The sequence below is a fragment of the Typopeltis vanoorti genome, chromosome 15 (genome assembly GCF_054136105.1).
Source record: "Typopeltis vanoorti isolate ZY-2024b chromosome 15, IOZ_Tvanoo_1.0, whole genome shotgun sequence".
In the NCBI taxonomy this organism is placed as follows: domain Eukaryota; kingdom Metazoa; phylum Arthropoda; class Arachnida; order Uropygi; family Thelyphonidae; genus Typopeltis; species Typopeltis vanoorti.
The window spans coordinates 34,159,473-34,185,040 of record NC_143563.1 but is presented as its reverse complement, the minus strand read 5'-3'; the positions used below and the strand labels follow the sequence as shown (position 1 = coordinate 34,185,040).

The following is a 25,568-nucleotide window of genomic DNA, read 5'->3' as shown; positions in this document are numbered from 1 at the left end:
CATCTCTTACACCTTCACACTCTACATCCTTATAGCATCACTAACATACTTAATCTTGGCACCAGGGAAACATGCTTTCATCACACTCTCCTTAAGCACTCCTCTTATCAGTGAATCACCATACAAAATTCAATCCTTATTCTCACACTTCTGCTCCTTCATACTGCTTTTTCTATCCTTGCATCCCCCTTCTTTCACTTATGTGTCTTACCATCTGCCAGGAGTTTCTCCAACCACTCAACTCACATTTTGTTCTGTGGAGAAAACTCCGTAAGTGCACTATCTTTACCATTACTATCTGTTTATTCTTTTCATTTTCCACTGTTTCATTCTTGCAGTTGCTCATACTATTTACAACATCAACTTTTTCTTTGTCTTTCATGCACTCATCTTTCAATTCAATGCTATCATTCTTCTTACTCTCCTCACACTTCTGGCATTTGCTTTTGAAACAACAAACCCACTCTCCAATTTTGTTCTCCTTCCATAAATCTCTTGTTCAAAAAGAGGTGGTTCTAGATGAGGCGGAAAGCAAGGATTATGAATGATATGTTGGCTGAAATGTGTGAGGAGAAGGGAGTACAATTTGTTAATGTGCGGAATGAGTTTAAAGGACGAAGTGCACTATATGGGAGCAATGGACTGCATTTGAGTGGTTATGGTGTGAGTCACTTGGAGAGACTGTTGCTGGAAGGTAGAGAATGAATCAGATCAGGTGGGAAGTGATGTGGAAGAGCAGGAGAGTACGACAGGAGAGATTGAAGAGGTGGTTATGAATGAGGAAGTGAGTGGCATGAGTATGGAAAATGAGAGAATGGGTGTGCAAGAGGAACAGGAAAAAGGAGAGGCTCAGGGTGGATAGGGGTACACAGTGTGAGAAAGGTGGATGCTCCAAGAGGATGTGAGAGCATGTGTAGACAGGAAAGGAATGGGATGACCTGGGGGTCAAGAGGAAACAGCTGGAATTGAAGAGGGTTCTAAAATGAATAAGCAGAAAGGGAAATGGCCCCAGTCGAGCATGGAGAGATCACATCGAATAAGTGGTATCAGTGAAACTAGCTGTAGATCCAAGAATGAGCTGTTGTGTTAATATACAAATGCTAGAGGTGTAAGAAACAAGGCAGATGAAATGTTTGCACTAATTGAGTCTGTTCACCCAAAAATTGTTGGAATAAGTGAGACATGATTAGGTGAGGACAACATCCTGACAGGAATAGAGATGGAAGGGTATGATGTGTTTCGTGAGGATAGAAGGGGTAAAAAGGGAGGGGAAGTGCTATTGATGGTGGAGAAAGAGTTATGTTCATACAAAGTAGAGATGCAAGAGGGAAATAGTGCGAGTAGTTTTGAGGCAGTATGGTATGAGATAGAGGTGAATGGAATGAAATACTTGGTTCGATGTTGTTATAGACCAGGAAATGTGGATGGTAGTGACTATGAAATGTATAATCAAATTAGCCAAGCAAATAAGAAAAGAGTGATCATTTTGGGCAATTTTAATTATGACAATATAGACTGAAATGATGAGATAGCAAGTGGAAGTAAAGAAAATGAGTTTCTTGAGTTTTTGAGGGATAACTACCTCAGACAGTATTTAACCGAGGGCACATGAGGACTGAGTCTTGGATTTGGTCATCTCATCAGAGAATGTAATTATAAATGAAGTGTCAAATCACCCACCAATTGGTGAGAGTGACCATGAGGTGATTACCTGGGTGGTTGACAACAGTGTGAGGACCTCTGTAAGAAAAGGGTATATGTGGAACTACAAGGAGGGTGATTATGAAGAGCTCAGGAGATGACTTGCAGATGTAGCATGGAAAAGAGATCAATGCAGCTTGGGGGATTTTCAAAAACTATCTAGTAGATGCAATATCTAAATGTGTTCCAAGGGTGAGAAGGTTAAATAAAGTAGGTGTGAAATGGATGAATAAAGAGATTAAGCATGCATACAGACAACCCACAAGAATTCTATCGATATGCTGCAAGTAAAAGAAAGAATGAATATGAAAGAATAACTCTTCTAAATCCAGATGGAGTCAGGGTTACTGATGCAGAAGAGGTTGTTCAGTTAATGAGTGCCCATTTTGTTAAAAGCTATCAATCTAGTGAACGCAACATTGAGCTCACTGTTACCTCTTCACTTGATGAAGAAATGCAGGTGTGTGAGGCCGAGGTATTAGAGCTGTTGCACAAACTGAATAAGAATTCAGCAATAGGGAGACTATGGAATATCAGCATGTGTGCTAAAAGAGTGTTCAGTAGAATTGATCATTCCTTTGACCAGGATGTTTAATATGAGTCTCAGAACAGGGAAGATTCCGCAGGAATGTATGGTAATTCCATTACATAAGGGTGGTGCAAAGCCGATTTATCAAACTATCGACCAATTAATATCTCAGGAGTGGTGGTGAAGATTTTAGAAAAATTAGTTAGGGCCCGCATTCAGAAATGGGCTGACAGCGAATCTCTACTTTGCAATGAACAACATGGGTTTACTAAGGGAAGGTCATGTTTTAGCAACTTGCTCACATTCTATGACAATGATACTATTAAACTAGACAAGGGGAATGGATACACCATGATACCTTTGGATTTTGCTAAGGCTTTTGACAGAATACAACATGACAGACTGCTGCATAAATTGGAGAAAATGGGTTTGGGTTATACAACATTAGCATGGATAAGAGGATGACTGACTGACAGATATCAAAAAGTGATATACAGGGGATCTGAGTCTTCAAGGTTTAAGGTAACAAGTGGTGTACCACAAGAATCAGTGCTTGGTCCACTATTATTCAATCTGTACATTAATGATATTGGGAAGGATTTGACAAGCGACATACAGTTATTTGCTGATGATGCAAAGATAGGCAGGGTAATCATGAATGCTGCTGCTGATATGCAGTCCTTGCAGAATGATTTGAATAAGCTGGAATTGTGGGCATGGGAAAATGGGTGTCAGTTCAATGTCAGTAAATGTAAAGTCATTCACTTCGGCATGATTACCTATCCAATGTCATATTATATTGGTGAGATTAGGTTAGAAGAAACTGATGAGGCTAGGGATCTTGGAGTGTTAATAGATAGGAAGTTTAAGTTCAGGGGCCATGTGGCAAAGATTGCAAATACAACTCAAAAGATAATTGCAATGCTCAAACGAACATTCACATGTAAAGATAAGGATGTTATTTTGCCTCTTTACAAGGCCTTGATAAGACCTCACTTGGACTATTGTGTGCAGGTCTGGTCTCCTGGTTTCTGATGTGATTCTGATATATTGGAGAGAGTACAATGGTGAGTGTTAAAAATTATATCAGGATTGTGGAATACTGATTATGAATACAGGTTGAGAATTTGTAGATTGCAGACACTAGCAAACAAGAGAAAGAGGGATGATATGATTGAGACTTACAAACTGCTGAAAGGGTCATACAGGATTTCAATTGATGGTATTTTTCAATTTATGGAGGGTGAGGAAAGGACGAGAGGGCATCCTTGGAAGCTGAGAATGAAGGCAGCCAAGAAGAGTGTAAGAGCTAGATTTTTTTCTCAGAGGGTAGTGCGTGATTGGAATGGATTGCCATTAGATGTTGTGAGTGCAAGCAGTGTGAATGAATTCAAGAATAAGTATGATAGCTGGTGTGTGTAGTATGTAGCCTCCCTCAATGAGTCTCTGACTCCCTGGAGATCTCTCTTAATAATAATAATAATAATATAGAGAAAAAGGGCATTATGGAAGCAGCACAAGAGAAGGAGAAATAACCAATTCCATGAGGACTACAAAGACCAAGCAAAGCAGGTGACTTGGTTGGTGAGGGTAGCTAAAGAGAGCAGTTAGCTAATGAAGCCAAAAAGAATCATAAGGAGTTATTTTGATATGTAGCCAGCAAAAGAAAGAATGATTATGGAAGGATGACATTGATTGGAGAAAATGGTATAAAGACAGCTGTTACAGAAGATGTGGTGGAGATACTTAATGAGCAGTTCATAAAGGTCTTTCAATCTTATGAATGTGACTTCATAGAGAGATTGAAAGCAGTTGATGATAGGGAAGAGAGAATGACTGTAAGTGAGCAAGCGGTGTATGGGGAGTTGAGCAAACTAGATGTAAATAAGGCTTTGATAATATATCACCACATATTCTGAAGGAATGTGCCAGGGAGTTGACACTGGCCTTGACATATTTTTTTAATACAAGTCTTGCACTCAGTCAAGTTCCTAAGGAGTGGAAGGAGGGCAAGATCTTCATAAAGGAGGTGATAGAACTCAAGCATCAAACTATAGGCCTATCTGTGTGCCAGGTGTTGTAGTTAAGTTGTTGGAGAAGCTTGTGAGAATTAGGATCCAGAATCGGGTTGACAACAATGGTATTATCTTTCATGGACAGCATGAATTTACTAAATGGAGGTCATGTTTTAGTAATCTACTTACTTATTACAATAAGGTGATTGCTTTCATGGACAGAGGAGAAGGATACACAATAATATACTTAGATTTCGCAAAGGCTTTTGATAGATTACCGTGTGATAAGTTGATAATCAAACTAGAGTGGATGGGGTTGGATATTAGATTGGTGCATTGGATTGGAGACTGGCCATCTGATAGTATCAACAAATTGCGTATGGGGGAGCGATCCAAGAAAAGGAAAGTTACTAGTGGTATGCCTCAGGGGTCTGTTTTAGGACCATTGCTGTTTAACTTGTATATTAATGATATTGGTGAAGATTTGGATTGAGATATTTAGTTGTTTGCAGATGATGCAAAGTTGGGACAAACCATGAAGAACAGAGAAGATGTTGTGGCCTTACAAGAAGACTTGAATACATTGAGTGATTGGGCACGGGAATGGGGATGTGAGTTTAATGTTGCAAAATGTAAGGTTTTAAAATTTGGAAAACAAAAATGGGATGCAGAATTTATGCTTGGTGAAAATATATTGTCGGAGGTGGAGGAAATAAGAGATCTGGTGGTGATAGTGGATAAGGATCTGAAATTTAGAGGACACATAGCCAAAATTGTGAAGACAACACAAACGCTTCTGGGAATGATGCAGAGGACACTGACTTGGAGAAGTAGGGAGATTCTTGTTCCATTGTATAAGGCTTTGATTAGGCCACACATGGACTATTGTGCCCAGGTTTGGTCACCTATTTTCAGAAAGATGAAGAGATGTTGGAAAGGGGTCCAGAGGTGACTGCTAAGATAGTTTCTAACCTCTGGAATGTCGAGTATGAGGTAAGATTGAGAAGATGCAACTTGCAGAGTCTGGTAGACAGGAGGAAGAGAGGAGATATGATAGAGAGACCTACAACTTATTAAGGGGTTGTTATAGGATCAATGCTGGAGAGGTTCTACAGAAAATAGTGGGAGATCAGGGGAGAACCAGAGGTCATCCCTGGAAACTGTATAAAGAGGGTGTGAGCAGGGGAGTGAGAAGCAGGTTTTTTTCATGCAAAGTTGTGAATGACTGAAATGCCTTGCCTGAGAGTGTGATGTCTGTAGAGAATTTGAGCATGTTTAAAGCACGGTATGATGAGCTGGTGTATGATAAAAGGACCTCCTAGATGAGTGTTTGACTCCATGGGGTCTTGGATAGTAATAATAATAATAATAACAATAATAATAAAAGTGCATACATTTTCCACATGCTTCACCAAACAAAATCATGCATGTTAAAATTGCCCTGCCATTGTTTTGTGCATCCATAAATACATAATCAAATACAAGCGTCATATCTTATCATTAATTCCATCACACTTCAAAGACTGTGATTTAATTTTTTTTACTGATGATAAAACCGATATCATTTTTTGATTGACCATCAGCTCCTTACCAAAACAAAATTCTTCTTTCCTTGTAATTTCCTCTCTATAATATTCACTAACTCTTCATCTTTATCTGAAAGTGTCAATATGTTCAATGTTGCTATTCTCGGTTTCTTTTCCAGTCCAAGACATTTATATTCATCTGGCTTTAGTTCCTTTTTAGCGTAAAATAAATCCACTACTGGTTGGCTGTGCCTGCACACCATCAAATATGCAATATTAATTGCATATTTGATGGTGCAACTGATATTTCTTTACTAGCTTAGCACATATTTTATAAACCCTTTTCACTGCTGGGTAAGTAGAAACCAGCTGAAAACTATCCTTGTTGATTTATTATCAAATGTTCTTTCATAATTTAAATTAAAAACTAACATGCAAAACTTTGCTATTTGTTTTCAAATCAAGATTAACCAAAATTGTAGCACTTATGAATTACATTTTATTAAAAATCTTTCTCAATGTTTTTATACAATACTGAACATTCTGCATCACCCTTAACATTCTTTCCATAATATTTTTTGAAATGAGAGTATACATATAGTGCAATGCAATGTAACATTTTTTGCACACATCTGCTTTCTCTCCTTTTCTTCAGTTGAGCTGTCTGTACACCTGCCAATACTTAGTGGAATTTTTCTTTTATAGTGTGAAAAGAACCATTGTTGGAAAATATCTTCCTTTCGCTATTTGTTTGGCCAACAGATCATGAACATCTCATTTTACTGGTTGTTCTTGGTGTATGTATGAAAGTTTTGAAAAATTTCTCTTATGAGAGGCAGTTGAAGTATAAGCATTTTTCAATCTTTTACTTTGTACAGGAAATGAAAAAAAGAACTTGCATCATGGCTATACACAAATATTTAGCAGAATTACTTATCATGTGTGACCTCATCTGCTCCCATATTCTTATTGTACACTATTACACAATCAAACAAGCTCAATAAGAACATCATTTTTAAACTGCTCAAGAAAACTTGAGTTTAGCAATGAAACATTAAGCATAATTTAGTTTAATACTTTATTATACATACTTCAGTATATATATATACTTTTATATATATATATATATATATATATATATATATATATATATATATATATATATATATATACATACACCTAGAAGCTGTTTAAACCAGCAATGAATTCATCATTGGAAATTTATCTTAATTTAAATACTTACCTCGAGGCACCTGCTTTCAGTCCTAGTTTTTCATAATCATTCTTTGACCAACGTAGTCTTTGAATAGCTTCTAGCTGTTCTCTGCTATAGCCCAATTTACTGTTAGTAGCAGGTTTTTCTCCTCCTTCCAGCATATTAATTATACTGGAAAACATTGTCTGCACAATTACAGATGTAAAATGTCACAAAATCACAGCATAATGTTAATATAGCTAAATCACCCACACACACACACACACACACACACATATATATATATATATACACACACACACACACTATCTGCCAATAACTATCTAGACACTTTAGCAATTTGGAACTGATGGTTCTAGGAAAATTTTGCGTAGGAAAATTCGGCGCAACATTTACAGCGTAAGATATTTTGCATTAATTTTTGTAAATAATCAATGGATGATAAAGGTATTATAAATTCATTAAAAAGGCCAATTTTTATTAAGGTGAATGTCAATGATACATAACATAATGAAATTATTTAAAAATTGTGCAAATTAAAAGAGATGCTGCTAAATAATTAACTTTTTGCTGCAGATCGTCAATTCAATAAATCCATCAGTAACATCGCTCATTGGAAAAAATGCTAATGCTGTGAAGCATTTAATTTACATGTTGAATTCAGCATCTGTTTGATACCATAACTTCAAACCACTGACAACAATTTTGCGATATAGATTTTGTACCATATGAAATAAACAACTTGTTATAAATTATGTGAAGAGCCAAAGGCTTCAATTCGGCAACATGAACTTATTTAAGTTAAGGGATATTACATCCTATATTGTTTCATAGCCGAATAAGAAACTCTAAGAGTTTCATGCTGAATATAGAAACTATATAAAGTTCAGCGAGTCCAAGCATAAGCAAATACCTGGATAGTGCAACATCTGACCCATTTGGTAGTGCTACATTGAGACAACTCATAGTAAGGGTGGAGCAAGCTCCAATCACTATTCTTGGTATTTACCCATAATGTGAAACCCAGCTCCTAGGAGCTGCATTACTGTTCTACATTATGAGAGAAGGTCACTACCCAGACCGGTTTCAACCTTTATTGAGGTCTCATCAGTGAGTAGGTAGAACTAGTAATACCAAGTTTGTAGCAAACAGAACTTACATACCCTACTATGTCTACTAGGTCTACTAGTATTACTAGGTCTACCTACTCACTGATGAGACCTCAATAAAGGTTGAAACGGGTCTGGATAGTGACCTTCTCTCATAATTTAGAACAGTAATGCAGCTCCCAGGAGCTGGATTTCACAGTATGGGTAAATACCAAGAATAGTGATCGGAGCTTGCTACACCCTTACTATGAATTGTTTCAGTGTAGCGCTACCAAATGGGTCAGATGTTGCACTATCCAGGTATATGCTTATGCTTGGACTCGCCGAACTTTATATAGTTTCTATATTTGGCATGAAACGCTTTGAGTTTCTTATTCGGCTATGAAACAATATGGGATGTAATATCCCTTAACTTAAATAAGTTCATGTTGGTGAATTGAAGCCTTTGGCTCTTCGTATAATTAATAATTTATTAGGACACCTCCTTGGCTATTCTCATAGTAGGGTATGTAAGTTCTGTTTGCTACAAACTTAGTATTACTAGGTCTATCTACTCACTGATGAGACCTCAATAAAAGTTGAAACTGGTCTGGGTAGTGACCTTCTCTCATAACGTAGAACAGTAATGCAGCTCCTAGGAGCTGGGTTTCACATTATGGGTAAATACCATGAATAGTGATCGGAGCTTCCTCCACCCTTACTATGAGTTGTCTTAGTGTAGCACTACCAAATGGGTCAGATGTTGCACTATCCAGGTATTTGCTTATGCTTGGACTCGCTGAACTTTATATAGTTTTTATATTCGGCATGAAACTCTTTGAGTTTCTTATTCGGCTATGAAACAATATGGGATGTAATATCCCTTAACTTAAACAACTTGTTATAGTTGTTGATGTAAATATGGTAGAAAAAGCATTGATAGTTGCTTTCTCGAAGTCAACCATTAATGTTTCGGTATCTAATGATGAACGTAAGTTCATCATTAGATACCGATTAGATCTGTTGTAAGTTAATTCTGAGCAATCGGGGGTTGGATCGAAAAGTGGGATACCGAAAGAAAACAGAAATTGAAACTAACAGAACTATTATCAGTAGGAACATGGAATGTATGGACACTTTGGATGGCAGGAAAACTAGAATTATTTCACGAGGAAATTAAGAGATATCTTTGTGATATACTAGGACTGGTGGAGTTGCGATGGACATCAGCAGGAAAGATAAATAGTTGTGAAGTCATATGGTCATGGCATGACACCAAGCATGAAGCAGGAGTTGGTTTCCTTCTTAACAAAAAAGCTAGAAAGGCCCTCTCAGGCTACAAACCAGTCAATGAACGAATCATAGCAGCAGGATTTCAAGCAAAACCATTTAATATATCAATAGCACCCACATCTGACAGCACAGATGAGGATGTTGACTTATTTTACAAAGAACTGACAGAGACAATAGAAACAATACCAAAACAAGATGTACTAATTATTGAAGGATATTGGAATGCCAAAGTCGGAATATATAATGATGGTTGGGAAAGAGTCATGGGAAAATATGATTTCAGAGAAAGAAATGAACAAGGTGAAAAAATATGAGAATTTGCTGTGGACCACGATATGATGATCTGTAACTCAAGATTCCAGCAAAAGGAATGTGGAAAATGGACATGGCGATCAAATGATAGGAAAACCAAGAACATGATTGATATGATTATGATTAAAAGAAGATGGATAACATCAGTACAGCAGTGTCAAAATTTTCAAGGAGCAGATATAAACTCAGATCATTGTTTAGTGATTGCAAACATCAAGTTGAAATTAAAAAAGAAAATATAAACCCCATCATCAGAAACGAAGAAAGCAAGAACAAGTGAAGCAGAAATAGGAAGAAGGTGCAGAACAGTGTTAGAGGAGAACCTTAAAAGCATGGACAAAGAAAGAAATTCGAATCTAAGAGTGAAGGCAATAGTTGAAGAAACAGAAGAAGAGAAGATCAAAAAGAAATGGATTAGACAAGAAACAATGAAATTAGTACAGGAGAAAAGAATGTTGAAGATAAGAAGGAATACATCAGAACAAATAGAGGAGCAATATAGAAGAAAGTGTAATGAGGTGAAAAAAGCAATCAGCCGGATAAGATGAAATGGTTAGAAGTCCAATGCAATAATACAGAACAGTAATATGGAGAGCATAAAACTAGGGAAGTGTACAAAATGACTAGAACTGTTAATAGAAGGTGGCAACCAAAACAGAATACAGTTAAAGATGAAAAAAGGCAAAGTATTGATGAATAAAGATGAAATTGTACAGCAATGGACAAGATACTGTAATGAGTTATATGAAAAAAAACTAGATTTAGATAGTGTTGGGAAACTGACTGAAGAATTGAAGCAGATATAACAAGTATGATATGAAATCGCTCAATTGGTATTGCAGACCTTGCTGATCTGGGTGACGTCCGAGCTGGCATGTTGTAACTGTTGATCGTATATGCATCAGATAACAATTGTGATTTTTCTTTATGGTCAGAGCATCTGACTGACCCTCCTCCTTTATCCAGGCCTGGGACTGGCATGAGACCCCTAAGAATTCCATGGTGGCTTTTTGCTTTGCTTCCTCGCAAACCAGAATTAACTTACAGCAGCTCTAATCGGGATCTAATGATGAACTTACGTTCATCATTAGATCCCAAAAAATTAATGGTTGACTTCGAGAAAGCAACTATCGATGCTTTTTTTCTAACATATTTACATCAACAACTATAACAGGTTGTTTATTTCATATGGTATAAAATCTATATCGCAAAACTGTTGCCATTGGTTTGAATCAAACAGATGCTGAATTCAACATAAAAATTAAATGCTTCACAGCATTAGCATTTTTTGCAATGAGCGATGTTACTGATGGATTTGTTGAATCGACAATCTGTAGCAAAAAGTTAATTATTTACATGAAATCTCTTTTAATTTGCACAATTTTTAAATAATTTCATTATGTTATGTATCACTGACATTCACCTTAATAAAAATTGGCTTTTTTAATGAATTAATAATACCTTTATCATCCATTGATTATTTACAAAAAATTAATGCAAAATATCTTATGGTGAAAATGTCTTACACCGTAAATGTTTAAGGCGCATTTTCTGCTCATGACAACTGATACCAGCAGGCAAACCCTAATATCGGGTATGTCCACCTTTGGCTTTGATCACTTCCTGTACCCTTTGAGGGAAGCTTTCCACCAATGTGTTGCAGGCATCAGGTGGAATTTGTCTCATTCTTCCATCAAAGCAGCACTGAGTTCAGTGACAGATTGAGGACATGCTGCTCTGGACCTCAATCACTGCTCCAATTTATCCCCCAGGTGTTGATGTTGTTGAGGTAAAGACTCTGCACTGGCCAGGGCAGTCGTTTAACACCCATCTCTTCATACCATTCCATAACAGCTGCAGCTTTGTAGCTTGAGGCATTGTTGTCTTGATAGTAACATGAGTCCATTCCATAAAAACTCCACAGTGTAGGCAGCACCCTGATTATCCAGAATATCAAATTACTGAGCTGCCTTCATGGAACCATGGCCAACAACCAGTGGTCCTACTCCAAACCAGCTGAATGCACCCCACACCATCACTCTTCCACCACCAAACTTTACTACAGGGACACTACACATTGATAACAAGCATTCACCAGACTACCTACACCCTGCCATCAGACTGAAAACAGGTGAACCTTGATTCATTGCTCCAGAGTACCATTTTGCACCAGGTTAGAAGAGCTGCCTTGTTCATTGTTGTGATATTCAGCTTGTGTGCCACTGCTCTACTGTGGAAACCCAGTAAATGAAGTTCTTTTCACACACTATTAGTGCTCACCATGGTGTTTCTGGTGCTCTGGAACTCATCAGATGGTCTGTGCCTATTGTAGCACATTTTTGCTTGCCACCCATTTTAACACCCTCTGTCTCTGTCAGTCATTTTCTGCAGCTGCCTTGCATGTTTCCTGCACTAGTGATGCCAGAACATCTCCATTTGTTGATCACACTGCCAACCATTGATTTTGGATGCTTCAGTTGAGTGGCAATAGCATGTATGGACATGCCACAATGACACCTCTCTGGAAGTCACCGAGTTCACGTTGTGTTGCCATACCACTTATATTCAACTGCTATGATGAAATACAGCTTCCTACTATCTGTACACCAGTTTCATGTTATTAACAAACCTGGAATGTTCCATAACTTCAAATAATAGGGGTGTCCAGACAATTATTGGTAGACAGTATATATATATATATATATATATATATATATATATACACACACACATAACACACACAATACTTAATAAGGCAAAAAATGGTTTAACATGCTCATTTACTATAGTTTTTAGGAAGTTTCATTGCTCTTGTTCAAATGACGCAAGTAAGTTACAAGAATTGCTTCAGTAATTACTTTGCCGGCCGAGTGGTTAGCGCATCCGTTCTCCAGCCAAAAGGCTGTGGGTTAGAATCCCGCTGTGGGCATGGATGTTTGTGATTGTCTGTGAAAATACTAGTGATTGTGGTGGGCAGTAGATGGTTTTGGTGTAGATGACGTGGTTCACTGCAGTTGGTGGAGAAAGAGAGTAGGTGCCCTCCCTTGATGAAGTGTTCAGATTACTATGACAGCACTATATGATTAAGTTTACATTATTATTAATCTCCTATCAACAATTTTCCTCCAATATTGTCATATCTAATATTCCAGGCTTTTAAGGCACTTCTGACTGAATCAGACCACCTCAACTTCAATCTTTCTCTGGGTCTCTTTCCTGCCATCTTGGCATCAAACACCTGTTTTGCTAACCTTTTTTCACCCATTCTATTTAAGTGACCATACCACCTTAGATTAGCTCTGCTGACACATTCTTGAATGCTAATAATGTTAAGTTCTTTTCTAATATCTTCATTTTAATGTGATTCTGATATTGATGTCATCAGTTCATTCTCCTAACTTTCCTCAGAAGCCTCATATCTGTGGTCTCTAGTCTTTGATCAAGTGCTTTATTTCTAACCCAACTCTCAGCTCCATAACTTAAAACTGGTTTGAGCGCACACTGTCTTATATACTGCTAGTTTGGTATTTTGGCTAATTTCTCTCTTATTCCATATAAATTTATTCAGCTAGCTACCCACCATACCAGCTTTGATTATTCTGTTGTCTATTTCCAGATTTAACCTGATATCTTCACTAAAAACAGTGCCTAAATAGCTGAAATATTTTACTTGTTCTACAGAATCTCCATTCAGAATGCAACTAAAGTTTTCTATGCTCCCGCCTATTTTCATAGTTTTGGTCTCTTTATTGCTGATTTTCATGCCATATATGTTATAGCCATAATTCAATTTAGTTAAAGAATCCTGGAGACTTGCATTAGATGTGTTTGGGAGAACATCATCTGCATAAAGCAAAGAGCTAAGTTTGATATCTCCAATTCTAATATCAAGCTTAATGCCACTTTCTTTCATAATGTGATCCATATAGATAGTGTTTGTAGAGAGCTCCTGAACAGACAAATTTGCTTGAATCTTATGTAGTATTATTTACTTTTTGTATCTTAGTGTGTCTGGATAATTTTTGTGTGTTTTCTGAGTTTCCAATTAGTAATTTGATAGATACGATTATTTGTGCACATGGCACTAATAAGGAGGAATATGAATACAATACCTTGTTCTGCCCAGACTTCCCTCATGGCTGAACCCTCCTTTATTTAACAAAAAGATTAACAGTTGTTCCTCATGGCACGAACGATTTGACAGAGGACAAAGAGTAAGTCAGAATGGATGTGAGGAGAATAGTGTGACAGGAAGAGTAGTCAGCGTGTTGCCTAGGTATGACTGTGGTGAGATGAGGTGGAGAGCAAGGATTATGAATGATATGCTGGCTGAAATGTGTGAGGAGATGGGAGTAAGTTTGTTAATGTGTGGAATGAGTTTGAAGGAAGAAGTGAACTATATGGGAGCAATGGACTGCATTTGAATGGTTATAATGTGAGTTCCTTGGAGAGACTGCTGCTGGAAGGTAGAGTGAAAGAGAATGAATCAGATCAAGTGGAGAGTGATGTGGAAGAGCAGGAGAGTAAGACAGGAGAGATTGAAGAGGTGGTTATGAATGAGGAAGTGAGTGGTATGAGTATAGAAAATAAGAGAATGGGTGTGAAAGAGGAGCAGGGAAATGGGGAGGCTCAGGGTGGACAGGGGTACACAGCGTGAGAAAGGTGGATGCTTCGAGAGGAGGTGAGAGCATGTGTAGACAGGAAAGAAATGGGATGACCTGGCATCAAGAGGAAACAGTTGGAATTGAAAAGGGTTTTAAAATGAATAAGCAGAAAGGGAAATGGCCCCAGTCAAGCATGGAGAGATCACATCGAGTGAGTGGTATCAGTGGAACTGGCTGTATATCCAGAAATGAGCTGTTGTGTTTGTATACAAATGCTAGAAGTATAAGAAACAAGGCAGATGAAATGGTTGCATTAATTGTGTCTGTTCACCCAATGATTGCCAAAGTGAGACATGGTTGGAAGAGGACAACATCCTGACAGGAATAGAGATGGAAGGGTATGATGTGTTTCGTGAGGATAGAAGGGGTAAAAAGGGAGGGGGGAGTGCTATTGATGATAGAGAAAGAGTTATGTCCATACAAAGTAGAGATGCAAGAGGGAAATAGTGCTAGTGGTTTTGATGCAGTATGGTGTGAGATAGAGGTGAATGGAATCAAATACTTGGTTGGATGTTGTTATAGAACAGGTAATGTGGATGGTGGCGATAATGAAATGTATAATGAAATTAGTCAAGCAAATAAGAAAAAGGGTGATCATTATGGGTGATTTTAATTATGGCAATATAGACTGGAATGATGAGATAGCAACTGGAAGTAAAGAAAATGAGTTTCTTGAGTTTTTGAGGGATAACTACCTCAGACAGTATGTAACAGAGGGCATGCGAGGATTGAGGGTCTTGGATATGGTCAATCTCATCAGAGGATGTAATTATAAATGAGGTGTCAAATCACCCACAAATTGGTGAGAGTGACCATGAGGTGATTATCTGGATGGTTGCAAGCAGTGTGAAGACCTCTGTGAGAAAAGGGTATATGTGGAACTACAAGGGGGGGGGGGGGTGATTATGAAGAGCTCAGGAGACAGCTTGCAAGTGTAGCATGGAATGAGGAGTAAGATGGAAAAGAGATCAACGCAGCTTGGAGGATTTTCAAAGACTATCTAGTAGATACAATGTCTAAGTGTATTTGAAGGGTGAGAAGGTTAAATAAGGTAGGTGTGAGATGGATGAATAAGGAGATTAAGCATGTGATACAGAGAAAGGAGGGCATTGTGGAGGTAGCATAAGAGAAATGGAAATAACCAATTCCATGAGGTCTACAAAGACCAGGCAAGGAGGGTGACTTGGTTAGTGAGGGTAGCTAAAGAGAGGTATGAACAGCAGTTAGCTAATGAAGCCGAAAAGAATCCTAAGGAGTTCTTTCAATATGTAGCCAGCAAAAGAAAGAATGATTATGGAAGGATGACATTGATAGGAGAAAATGGTATAAAGACAGCTGTTGCAGAATGTGTGGTGGAGATACTTAATCAGCAATTCATAAAGGTCTTTCAATCTTGTGAATGTGACTTCATGGAGAGATTGAGAGCAGTTGATGATGGGGAGGAGAAACTGCCTGTAAGTGAGCAAGAGGTGTATGGGGAGTTAAGTAAACTAGATGTTAATAAGACTGTGGGACTTGATAATATATCGCCATGTATTCTGAAGGAATGTGCCAGGGAGCTGACACCTGTCTTGAAATATTTTTTAATACAAGTCTTGCACTCAGTCAAGTTCCTAAGGAGTGGAAGGAGGGCAAGATTGTGCCACTTCATAAAGGAGGTGATCGAACTCATGCATAAAACTATAGGCCTATCTGTGTGTCAAGTGTTGTGGTTAAGTTGTTGGAGAAGCTTGTGAGAACTAGGATCCAGAGTTGGGTTGACAACAGTGGTATTATATTTGATGGACAGCATGGATTTGCTAAAGGGAGGTCATGTTTTAATAATCTGCTTACTTATTACAATAAGTGACTGCTTCCTTGGACTGAGGAGAAGGATACACAGTAATATACTTAGATTTCGCAAAGGCTTTTGATAGAGCACCTCATGATAAATTGATAGTCAAACTAGAGTAGGCAGGGTTGGATATTCGATTAGTGCATTGGATTGGAGACTAGCTATTTGATAAGTATCAACAAGTTGTGTATGGGGGGAGCGATATCCAGGAAAAGGAAAGTCACTAGTGGAGTGCCTCAGGGGTCTGTTTTGGGACCATTGCTGTTGAACTTGTGTATTAATGATACAGGTGAAGATTTGGATGGTTGTTTGCAGATGATGCAAAGTTGGGATGAAACATGAAGAGTAGTGAAGATGTTGTGGCCTTACAAGAAGACTTGAATAAATTGAGTGATTGGGCATGGAAATGGAGATGTGAGTTCAATGTTGCAAAATGTAAGGTTTTAAAATTTGGAAAACAAAGATGGGATGCAGAATTTATGCTTGGTGAGGATATATTGTTGGGGGTGGAAGAAATAAGAGATCTGGGAGTGATAGTGGATATCATCATCATCATCATCATCAAATTCCTGCCATGTACCCTCAAGGGGTGTACAGGATATGACAGTACTACATGAAAAAATTACATCATTACTAACTTCCTATCTACAATTTTCCTCCAAATCAGTCTGTTACTTGTCAAGACTCCAACATTATCAGATCTTATGTTTCTATCGTCTAAGGCACTTTGTACCGTATCAATCCACCTATATCTTGGTCTTCCTCTGGGTCGTTTTCCTGCCAACCTGGCAGAGAACACTTGTTTTGCTAATCTTTCCTCTCCCATTCTATTTAAGTGACCATACCATCTGAGATTAGCTCTGCTAACGCATTCCTGGATGCTGACAATGTCAAGTTCTTTCCTAATATCCTTATTTTTAATATGATATTGCCATTGATGCCATCTGTTCACGCCTCTAATCTTTCTCAGGACTCTCATATCTGCGGTCTCTAGTCTTTGGTCAAGTGTTTTACTTCTGACCCAGCTCTCAGATCCATAAGTTAAAATTGGTTTGAACACAGTCTTGTATACAGCTAATTTAGTGTTCCGACTAATTTCTTTCTTATTCCATATGAATTTATTCAATTGACTTCCCACGATACCAGCTTTGCTGATTCTGTTGTCTATTTCTATATTTAGTTTACCATCTTCAGTAAAAATTGTGCCTAAGTAGCTGAAATGTTTTACTTGTTCCACAGGTTCACCATTCACAACACAGTTGACATTTTCAATGATTCTGCCTATTTTCATTGTCTTTGTCTTTTTATTGCTGACCTTCATACCATATCTATTACAACAGCTATTCAATTTAGTCAGAGAATCTTGCAGACTTGTAGCGGATTTATTTAGAAGTATAACATCATCCGCATAAAGCAAAGAGCTGACATTAACATCTCCAATTTTGATATCAGGTTTAATACCACATTCCTTCATAATGTGATCCATATAGATAATGAATAACAGAGGGGATAATGTACATCCTTGTCTCACACCAGATTTAACATTAAACCATCTTCCTGTACTTCCTTCAATTCTAACTGCTGACTCACAACTCAAATAAAGACTAAGTATTGCTTGATATAATGCCCCATTGACACCATATAACTGCAGCGTATTGAATAGCTTCTCTCTTGGCACCTTGTCATATGCCTTTTCCAAATCGACAAAACTTAAATACAGATCTTTGTTATATTCCCATGCTTTCTCCACTATTTGTCGTAAAGTGAAGATCTGATCCTGACAGCCTCTATTTGGCCTGAATCCAGCTTGTTCTTCACCAAGCTTTTCTTCCACAATTCTTCTCAACCGTTTCTCAAGTATACTTGCATAGATCTTGCCAGGAACACTCAGTAGGGAAATACCTCTGTAATTCTCACATTCAGTTTTATTTCCCTTTTTATATATGGGTACTATGAGAGCTCTACTCCAATCATCGGGAATTCGTCCCTCTGTCCAGGCTTTCTGAACTATGCAGTGCAGCCACTGTAAGACTCTTATACCACCATACTTCAGCATTTCTGGTCGAATATCATCTACTCCTGCTGCCTTTCCACATTTCAAGCCTTTGATGGCTTTTTCTACTTCAAGTATGGATATGTATTCCTGACTGCATTCCTGGTCAGTGTTTTTTATCACTGTGCTGTCATCACTGCTTGTTTCATTTAGCAGTTTTTCAAAGTAATTACTCCATACTTCAAGGATATCTTTTTCTCCTGTTTTCATTTCACCTTTATCATCTCTAATTCCTTTTACAGCACTCTTTCCTCCATTCCTAAGCTTCTTCAACAACCTCCAGAATATTTTGCCACCTTCTTGATATTTATTTTCTATATTCTTGCCAAAGTCCTCCCATGACTTTTGTTTAGCTAGTTTTACACACTGTTTAGCTTTCTTACATTTGTCTCTGTATTCTGTAAGAGTAAAAGCTGACTTATTTGCCAGGAACTTTTGATATGCTTTCTTCTTTTCCTTCACTGCCTCTTTAACTTCCTGTGTCCACCAGGGAGTTCTGATTTTTTTATCTTTGCACACAACCTCACCACATGCCTCTCTGGCAGAATCAATCAATGTTTCCTTCAGAGTTTGCCACTGAATCTCCAAGGTTTGATTCCTGTTCTCAAACTCTTTCATTTTCTTTTCAATAATATTTCTGTATTTTAGTCTACAGTTTACATCTGAGAGCTGCTCAACTTTTATTCGCTTTAAAACTTTCTTACATGTTATTCTTTTCAATATGAAATTCAATTTTATCCTGCTCAAGACTAAATAGTGATCACTTCCAATTTCAAATCCTCTGTACACTCTGGTGTCCTGCACCAGGGAGAAGACATCACTATCAACAATAACATAGTCAATGAGACTTTTTTTATTCCTAGCCTCTTCTCTCCATGTGAATTTGTGCACATTTTTATGTTGGAACATGGTGTTAGTAATAACCAGTCCATGTCCTGAGCAGAAATCCAACAGATATTTGCCATTATTATTAGCTTTGCTCCTTTCTCCAAATTTTCCCAAAATATTTTTGTATGTCTCACAATCATTTCCTACTCTACTATTTAGATCCCCAACAAGGACCAACTTTTCATTTTTCATTGTGTCAGTTGCTTTTTCTAAAGCCTCAAAAAATTCCTCCACTTCTACCTTAGTAGAACCTTCTGTGGGACCATAGGCACAAATAAGTCTCATTGTCCAGTTCCCCATTCTCATATTTGCCCACATTACTCTACTTGAGACTGACTGCCATTCAAGAAGATTAGCCTCGTATTTTGTGTTGAATACTATGGCTACTCCTTCTTTTCCTTGATTGTTATTGCCTGAATATAACATTTTGTATTTATTGCTCAGAAAGATCTCACCAGTTTTGGTCTTTTTTGTTTCAGTCACCCCTATTATGTCGATCTGGTACTTATCTAATTCCTCAGCTAGCTCCATTTCTTTGCCATTCAGGCTTCTTATGTTGATAGTACCGATCTTTAACTCTGGTGATGTTGAGTTGGGGTTTGTTTTCAGATTTGTTCCAGTAGCTGACTTTTCGCTGTTCGCCCTGGTTCCCTGGCGAAAACAACGGGGGCCTTGTTTAACCGGGCGACGCCCCAGCCGGCATGAAATTTTGTCATGTTGTACCATCATTTTTTATTTTGGTTTAACCAATAAGAATACAATTTGGTCGGCTAAATCCCAAATTGCCAGCCCATCCTCGTTCGTTCAGTATCAAAGTAGATACTGATAGTGATTCTCAGGGGCCTGTTCTTGGGGCATTACTATTTAACTTGTATATTAATGATATTGGCGAAGATTTGGATTGAGATATTTAGTTGTTTGCAGATGATGCAAAGTTGGGACAAACCATGAAGAACAGAGAAGATGTTGTGGCCTTACAAGAAGACTTGAATACATTGAGTGATTGGGCACGGGAATGGGGGTGTGAGTTTAATGTTGCAAAATGTAAGGTTTTAAAATTTGGAAAACAAAAATGGGATGCAGAATTTATGCTTGGTGAAAATATATTGTCGGAGGTGGAGGAAATAAGAGATCTGGTGGTGATGGTGGATAAGGATCTGAAATTTAGAGGACACATAGCCAAAATTGTGAAGACAACACAAACGCTTCTGGGAATGATGCAGAGGACACTGACTTGGAGAAGTAGGGAGATTCTTGTTCCATTGTATAAGGCTTTGATTAGGCCACACATGGACTATTGTGCCCAGGTTTGGTCACCTATTTTCAGAAAGATGAAGAGATGTTGGAAAGGGGTCCAGAGGTGACTGCTAAGATAGTTTCTAACCTCTGGAATGTCGAGTATGAGGTAAGATTGAGAAGATGCAACTTGCAGAGTCTGGTAGACAGGAGGAAGAGAGGAGATATGATAGAGAGACCTACAACTTATTAAGGGGTTGTTATAGGATCAATGCTGGAGAGATTCTACAGAAAATAGTGGGAGATCAGGGGAGAACCAGAGGTCATCCCTGGAAACTGTATAAAGAGGGTGTGAGTAGGGGAGTGAAAAGCAGGTTTTTTTCGTGCAGAGTTGTGAATGATTTATTTAAATTTAAATCCTCTTGCAGGGCTACAGTTTCAATTTGTTTTACAAATTCACTGCTATGCTTGCACTTTTACATTATTATTAATCACAAAATTACATTATTATTAGATGTATACTTCCTTTTTTCTGTGCAACTCAGATATTTTGTTGTTTGCATACAGTGCAAATTTTGAACTTCACATAAATTGTAAAGCTTCCAAATATTGCTTTATTATTGGTGGTCAAAACTGTATGCTTTAATATTTTTAGAGATATTTTAACATAAACACATTACATCATATAATATATCACAATATAAACAACTTTTAAGGCTGCATAATATAAACTACAATAAAAACACCAAAGAAAGTGTCTATAGCAATGCAACAAGCCTTTGTATGAAGTGATACAAAATAACAAGAGGCTTTTCCTGATTCGTTGCATTTGTTATGACACATGTAACAGGAATTTTTCTGCTTCAGCTGATTGAATACTGTATCTTTTTACTGATTTTTGTTGAAAAACATGCCGTATTGGCCAAATATCAAAGCAAAACTGAATAGTCGGCACATCCCTACTTTCTAACATCTCTTCAGTAGGAATAAAATATTTGCTGTCTAAAGAAAAAACTATTCTCACCATTACCAAGGCTAACAAAGGATAAGCCACTATTGTCATGGATACTGCTGACTATAATAGAAAAATATTCCTGGGTGACAGGAAACATATCAAGAAATTGGCTATAACCCCACAAACAGCCAGCTCAAAAAACTGAGCTCATTATTTGATGAAGTCATCAGTCTAGACAGGGATACCACAGACAAACTAAAGATCTGTTTTTGCTTGCAGCCCCACTTTTGTAGTCTTCCTAAGATCCATAAAGAAGGTATGTCCCTTCATCTCATTAATTCTAACTAAATCTGCATTTATTCTAGCTAAAAACAGCATCGATTCTAGTTAAATTTTTATCTCAATTGTACTATTAGGCTCTCGGATCATAATTCCTGCTCATTCATAAAAAAACTCTTCATATTTCCTAGCTAAAGTAAAGAACTTATTTCTTTACTTTACCTTATTTATTAACGTTCCTCTTGAATATTCCTTTCATTTGCTATTAAGCCTTCCTGCCAGATATAGTCAAATTATTCAACCTTTGCATCCACTCTGGCTACTTTATTTGTCAAAAACAATCTTTACAAACAGATAGAAGGTACTTCAATGAGATGCTCTGTAGATGATGTCTTTGCCATCTGGTCCCCATCATGAAGATACTTTACTAGTCTTTCTAGCAAAAATAAATAACTTCTTTCTCATATAAATTTCACCATGAAAATAGAAAAGAATGGTAAACTTGCCTTCTTGGATATCTTACTCTCCTGGTCAACTAACTCCCTCTGTCTACTGAAAACCTAGCATACCCTTCACTGGTTTCTACATATAGCAGTCTGCACACTATCCATCTAAAAAAAAAAAGGGAAATTATAAAAACTATACTGCATAATGCCAACCTGGTTGGCCAAGTGGTTAGTATATCTGCTCTCCAGCCAAAAGGCTGTGGGTTCGAATCCTGCCGTGGGCATGGATGTTTGTCTGTGGTAGATGGTGTTGGAGTAGATGATGAAGGTAGTTGCAGTTGGTGGAGTGGTGGAGACGGAGAGTTGTAGAGTAGGTATCCTCCCTTGAAGTCTTTGGACTCCCTGGAGGTGTTATGTAATAATAATAATAATAATAATAATACGGCATGCTCTAACCCCCAGAATCTCAAGATAGAACTTCTAAAAATGTTCAGTTGCACATTATGCAACTGAACAGCTTTGATTAATGGATAATGCAACATATTTGACTCCAACAAGCCTCCTAACAATCCAAAACTAGAGCAGCCAATTCCAATTTCATATATCCATATATATTCAGGTATTATTATTATTATTATTATTATTATTATTAGACACTTCCAGGGAGTCCAAGGACTCATCGAGGGAGAGCACCTGCTCTACAATTCTGTCTCCACCATTCAATCACCAACTGACCGCAACTACACCAATGCCATCTACAGCCAACCACCACTGATATTTCCACAGGCAATCACAAACATCCATGCCCATGGCAGGATTCAAACCTGCAGCCTTTCGGCTGAGAACGGATATGCTATCCACTCGGCCAGCCAGGCCAGCATCTCCAGTATCTCCAAACTGATTTCAAAAATATTTTTCTTATCAATAAATTTTCCTCATGGCTTCTTTCTGAAGGTAAACAATCTCCTCTTTCCCTCCCTGGCATTTACCAAGTTCTTTGTCATGTCACCTCTCCTACTTCAAACAAACTGGATGTTCTGTGGGGGAAAAAAAAAATACTAGAACACCAATCATTAATAATAAATCTGAGAAAACTGGTCTACCATATCATGGGAATAACACTAACCACAAAATCTTCTGGTCTAGAATGCACCTACTCCACTGATGCTGCTTCAAATTCAAATGTTTATTTAATGAGAGGGTCAAGGCTTACTATGCCATACTAATTTGAATCGAAATGACTTCCCCCTCCTTCCCATAAATCTGGAAGTCTCATTCTTACCCATCAATACACCCCTCCCCATCTCTACACCAAATGCTACATCTCACCCACATCACACTGCTCTTTGTACCATCAGATTCTTTTTTTTTTTTCAAAAAAATAATCTATTGTTAATTTTTTACCTTTGCATAGTAGCCTACCACTGAAAATGACCTGTTATTTTCAAGTTGAAATATTTGGCAAATAAAAGTTTTTCATTTTATTTTATTTAATTTCTTTTAATTATATATTCTTGTGTCTATGTGTAAATAGCTCTCATCAATACCAAATAGTATTTGACCAACTTCAATCATAAAATCTGGTATACCCTTTGAGCAATATATACTAGAAAAACAAATTTTCTGGTATATACCCTCATTAAAATATTTCTTATATTTTATTTCTTGTTATTAAAGACACTAACCTGAAACATATCAGTTATTCCCTCTCCTGTCATGGCTGAAGTTTCATAATATAAAAATCCATGAAGTTCAGCCCATAATTTACCATCAGTTTCATCTACTACTCTCCTTTTGTCACACTGTTAAAAAGAAGAAAAAAAAAGCATTTTTGGTGCAAGTTGTAATAGCTTCATATTAATTAAACTATGCAAAGCAAATATAATTCTGTTCTATTTTATTTTGTTTATTTTTTTTACATTAAAAAAAAAAAAAGGCATTTGCACACCACAGTGCTTAACCGCACAAAGGAAGACTTTGTCTCGAATCTAGTCGGCAACTAGAGGAAATTTTTCTAAGCCTTTTTTCGACCGGTTCCCGAGTTAGTCGATCTCTGGCACAGGCAAATGGGTTTTTTCTCCAGGAAACTTGGGTTTTTCGTCCCGTAAACTCAAGAAAATCGACCGTAGAACCCACATTATTTCAGACATTAAATATATTGTGTTAAGATTAGGGACCACGAGATGGCGGCACTTGTGCCGTCTCTCTTCACTGCATGCCGCTTAATTAGTGATAGCCTTGGGCCAGCTCTCTCTCTCTCTGATTGGCTGCCAGTGGAGATTGAACTGCCCACTCAGTCTCCAAAGTTAGATAGGGTAAACGGCCTCGCCTACTCCCTGTACGGAAACAAAAAGGCGTTAGCTGATTTTTTTTTTAGCTGATTTGAAAAAAAAAAAACATTTAAAACTAAAAACTACAAACTCCATAAAAATTCACTCCTCCTCCCTTCCACAAAAGGAATGAAATCTATTTAAAAAACCTAACAGGCTAAGGTTAAATAATTTGGTTCCCTTGCTCTCAAGACTAAACATTGTAATTTTAAAGCCACTCCTGGATAAGCATGATAGTTGTTTACTACTAGGCAATGAAAATCATCTACAATCGCAAGAAAATCCACAAACATCTGTACCACCATGGGACTCAAATTCATAGCCTGCTGGACAACAGCAGTCTACTACTAATGCATTATTGATGTAATGCAAATTTGTTAGTATATTCAATGTACTTTTTCCTCTAAAAAAAAAAACAAGTTTTGCCTACTAAATGACTCATATTGTTTGCAATTTCTGTAACTGTATGATAAATCATGTTTGTTTTACCTTATATTTGATGCACACATCAGAGATCCAAAACTATGAGAGCATATGATCCCTGAAGGTATGAATGATACTTCCAGAGATTGGGGGCAGGATAAGCATTTTGAATCTATAAAAGTTATATAACAATATTTATGTAGTTTAATATTTTCCTTTTATGAGAAAAATAAGTTTAAGTTAAATGTTATGCTATAGGAAATTGTTTCAGTGCTTGAATCATTTGAATCACCTGCTAGCCTGGGTGGCCAATCGGTTAGCACATCCACCTCTCTGACCAATATGCCATGGGTTCAAGTCCTGCCCTGGGGATGGATGGATGGGATGTAATTGTCTTTAGGTGGCAGATGAATATTACCCAATCTGAGTTCACTGCCCTGCTTACTGGAGATCTAAAGTGGCTTGAAAAGGTTCAATGTTTGGTCTCTAGAGCAGGGTTTCCAGACCAGGTAAAAAATGAATAAAAATACAAAAATTATAAAAATTAATAAAAAAAATATGGAAAAAAATCCTTCACCCACCCACAGTAGGGATCGCATAAAAAAAAAGGTAAAGTTAATATATTAGCTGACATAACTTTATAACTTTATACCATGATCAGGCAAGTCTTAAGATCTCCCAAAGATGAGGTACCTTTCTTCAAATTTCCTGGAGTATATGAAATTCCATGAACGTGTGGCCTCTCTTACATTGGACAGACCTCTAGAAGTTTTGAAATAA

General features: G+C 37.4%; 1 protein-coding gene across 1 annotated transcript in view; it reads right to left on the bottom strand.

The window, feature by feature from the left end:
* LOC150098588 (dnaJ homolog subfamily C member 27-like) overlaps window positions 1-25,568 on the bottom strand; it is an 80,667-nt gene that overhangs the window by 19,446 nt on the left and 35,653 nt on the right. Inside the window, exons 5-6 of the mRNA XM_090405205.1 lie at window positions 23,721-23,837; window positions 7,015-7,172 (exon numbers count right to left, since the gene is read on the bottom strand). Coding sequence (XP_090261331.1) covers window positions 7,015-7,172; window positions 23,721-23,837 — 275 coding nt within the window. The remainder of the gene's footprint in view (window positions 1-7,014; window positions 7,173-23,720; window positions 23,838-25,568) is intronic.